Genomic DNA, 3,957 nt, shown 5'->3' with positions numbered 1-3,957 from the left:
ACCACACTCAATCCATAGGCAGAGCCAATGATTCGTGGGCAGACGATAGATTTTAGGCCAACTATCCTGCTTTAGCAGATGTATGATGCCTCAATATTCCCTCAACTTTAGTGACCGGTCTAATAGTCAAGTAACACTAGGTTACAGTACTATTTTCCAGCACGATGACACACTGGTGGCAGTCTAAACATTCCCTGTTGTATTGACAGTGTCAAACAAAGGCTATGTTACACGTGTCTCTCTCTCTCTTCTGTCAAAAAAGAGCGGACCTAATGGGAACCCAGCCCATTAGTCCTGCAACCTTTCTTAACTCAAGTTCTGTCCTCAACTACGCTGAGTACAGAACGAGCTAGAGAGTTAGACGACATGTCCAATAGGTAGAATCGGATAAAAGGAGACGGTGACGACCACAACGCCTCTGCACAAATATCCTCTACCCCAATTCCTCTGAAAAGTGCCGTAGACGCCGCTACACGAGTGGAGTGGGCTCTTACGTCATGAGGCATTGGTCGGCCCGCCGCCTCATAAGCCGTCTCAATGCCTTCGCAAAGCCAATGAGACAGCCGCTGCTTTGAAAGTGGTCTACCCAGTGCGTTAGCACCGTGACACACAAACAACTGAGGTGATGACCTAATCATCGGCGTGCGCTGCACGTAGCACGCTAAGGCGCGCACCGGGCACAGGCAATGAAGTCTCTCCTCTCTCCGCTCCTCATGAGGAGGGGGGGAGAAAGCCCATAGCTCAACAGTCTGTGACCTGTATGAGTTCTTAATAACCTTCGGCGTAAATGCCGGGTTAGGACGTAACACCGCTCTGCTCAAGTCGCCATTTATGGCAAGGCAGTCGGGTCTCGTCGAAAGAGCACACAAATCACTGACACGCTTGGCTGTAGTCAAGGCAAGCAACAGTGCCGTCTTCAGAGACAACATCTTGAGGGGAATTTCGTCTCACAGAGCGCCTCGAGTACCAACGCTAAATCCCACTGTGGTAGCGTGGCTCTAGCCACTGGCCTAAGCCGCCGCGTCCCCAATAGAAACCGTTTCACTAAAGGATGACTGAACACAGTGTCTCTGCCAAACCCCTCATGAAAGGCTGAAATCGCTGCCGCGAACACCTTAATGGTTGGCGGGTGAGCGCTGCTTGTCAAACATGAACTGTAGGAAAGAGAGCACACTCTCAACCTGACAGCACACGGGGTCCACATTCTCTGTAACGCACCATTGTGAAAACACATTCCATCTACTGGCATAAGTCCTGTATGTGGAACTGGCACGTGAGCCCTGTATGGTTCTGATTACCGAATCAGATAACCCACGGCGCTCTAACCTGTCCCTCTCAGGAGCCAGACCTTCAGTGGCTGGCCGATCAGAGGCCATTGCTCTATCATGCCTGCCGCCTGTGACATCCCGTCCTGTCGATGTGGAATTGGCCATGATGGCGCAATCAACATTTGAATCATCTCCGCGTACCACAGAGCCCCTGGGCGGTCGGGGGCTATCAATATGATTGACAGCCCTCCTGTTCCCACACGGGCTAGCAGTAGGAGAATGCAGGACAGCGGTGGAAATGCGTACAGGAGAACCTCTGGCCACTGGTGCGCAAAAGCGTCTATCCCTAGTGGCGGTTCGTCCTGGGCTCGTAGAGGAAACCATAGGGGACATTGCGCGTTCACACGTGACGCGAACAGGTCCACCTCGGCTCTCCCGAACCGTTTCCATATTTGGAGAACAATCTCGGGGTGCAGTCGCCACTCGTCGTCTCTGGGACCACCTCGAGACATGAGGTCTGCCCCGATATTCTGACAGCCTGGGATGTGTGCTGCTGTCAACGAGCGAAGGTGCTCGTGAGCCCACAGCCACAATTCCTCCGCCAACCGGTGGCGTGCGAGAGACCTGACTCCCCCTTGGCGATTTATATAGGCTACTGTCGTTCTGTTGTCTGACCAGACCAGCAGGTCGTGCCCCCGTAGGGTGTACACGAAGTGGGTCAGAACCAGTAGAACCGTTTCCAATTCCAGGAGGTTGATGTGACGTCCCGAATGGGACGACACACCCCCGACTGCCCAAGCCTGACATGTCCCTCCCCATCCAGTCATCCAAGCATCTGTGTACACTGGAATGTAGGATGACACTCTGCCTATTGCGACCCCTTGTGTCATTACGCACGGGTCTCTCCAATGGTTCAGATCCGCTCTGAGCGAGAGGGGAACTGTCACCAACCGACGACGGTGCCTCACTGGGTCCAGTCGTAGTTGAGCAAACCATCGCTGTGTTTTGCGCATGTGCAAAAGTCCCAGCGGAACCACGGAGTGGGCAGACGACATGAGAACCAAAAGTGTCATGACGGAATGCGCCGTCACCATGTGATTCGGATAAAACTTTCTCAGGGCTAGCAACAGGGCAGCCCGTCGAGGATCTGAAATTTGCGCCCTCATAGTCACAGTGTCTATCTGTAACCCCAGATAGACAATCTGCTGACTGGGCCAAGGCGCACTCTTTTTCCAATTCACAGCGAACCCCAGACGCGTGAGGTGAATCACTGTCTGTGTCGTGTGTGTGTGATCGCCAGCTCTGCTGACAGGGCCAAGACCAGTAGGTTGTCTAGGTAGGCTAATAGCCTTATCCCCTGACGGCGCAGCGGTTCCAATGCCGCCTCCACACATTTGGAAAACGTGCGAGGTGCCAGAGCGTACCCGAATGGCATTCTCGCATACTCGTACGCCACCCTTGAAAGGCGAAACGCAGAAATTTCCTGTGACGCGGAAGTACCGGCACATGAAAGTATGCGTCCTTTAGATCTATGCTCACACAAAAGTCTCTGTTGTGAATACATTCCAGTAGACGTTTTGTCGTGAGCATTCGGAAAGGCCGTTTGGCTACGCTCTCGTTGAGAGTGCGTAAATCCAATATCGGCCTCATTCCCCCCGTCTTTTTTGGCACTAGGAAATAGGGCGAGTATAGTCCGCTGTTCCTTTGCTCCTGGCGAACTACTGTGACCGCCTCCTTCGCCAAAAGTTCTGTAATCTCTTTCACAAGAGCGGCTACTTTCTCTGGCGTCTTCATCACCGTCTCCACCACACCCGAGAACGGGGGTAACCCTTCTCCAGCGTCTGACTTAGTGCTCTGAGAGCGGGAGAGTGCGAAGCTGTGGTACAGACAGTAGGAAGGACCTGTATTCCTCTATGGCCCAAGCCGCCGCTGTCTCCCAACACTGAAGTGGTGGGACAGCCCAAGGTGGGAACACTAATGCGTTCTGTGAGAATCGGGGGCGCCGACACTTCGGTTATACATGTAACCTTGTGGTTCCAGCCCTCCGTGAACTCAGCACGGGTCTGCGCTACACTAATTGAGGCGCCAGCCTGAATTAGTGCGCCGTCTCCCAACAGCGATTGCTTCATCGGCCCGCTAAGGGGCTGTGTACGCATGCTGCTATTAAAACCCCTATCTACTTGTGTGTAGTGTTGGGTTTTTATGAGGTATAGCATGACGGCTCATTACGAGCGTCCGTCTTGCTTTCCTCTTGTCATTCTCACTCGCAACGTTCCTCTGTGTGTGTTCAGCTCCGCAAAGGGCTGTGCTGCACACAGAGTGGAGAGAGTAAGAGCGAGAGATAGAGAGAGAAGGAATCTGAGCGGTCTCCATTTTGTTATGGAAAAGAGGTTCTCTTGTGACAAAGTCAAATGGAACACATTCTTTATTAAACAGAGACACAATGACTCCTCCATCCCTTTGCAGGGGTGGGGGATGAACAGTGGGCGCCCTCACATGAAGTGCAGCACTCTCTCCCGTCCTCTCCCCCTCGTCCCGTCATGGCCGTTGTCTCTTCTGACTGCCTCTCGGTTGCCAGAGCGACGAAATAAACGGGGTCTCTCTCGTCAATTTCACCGCCGCCTTCTCTGGTGCCGCCGGAGGGGCTGGGCCCGCTCTCGGTACTCCAGGTGCAGCTGCTCGACGGGCT

At 53.5% G+C, this 3,957-nt stretch overlaps 1 protein-coding gene across 1 annotated transcript; it reads right to left on the bottom strand.

Moving 5' to 3' along the window:
* Window positions 1-1,115: 1,115 nt before the first annotated feature.
* Window positions 1,116-2,095, bottom strand: LOC106565305 (uncharacterized). The gene is made up of 2 exons (XM_045692117.1): window positions 1,327-2,095; window positions 1,116-1,207 (listed from the first exon to the last, which is right to left on the bottom strand). Exons 1-2 carry the CDS (start codon window positions 2,093-2,095, stop codon window positions 1,116-1,118), a joined length of 861 nt encoding a protein of 286 aa, XP_045548073.1.
* Between the last annotated feature and the right edge of the window lie 1,862 nt (window positions 2,096-3,957).

This window comes from Salmo salar, chromosome ssa12 (assembly GCF_905237065.1).
Source record: "Salmo salar chromosome ssa12, Ssal_v3.1, whole genome shotgun sequence".
Classification (NCBI taxonomy): Eukaryota; Metazoa; Chordata; class Actinopteri; order Salmoniformes; family Salmonidae; genus Salmo; species Salmo salar.
The sequence above is the reverse complement of the archived record's forward strand: the minus strand, read 5'-3'. Positions and strand labels throughout refer to the sequence as shown.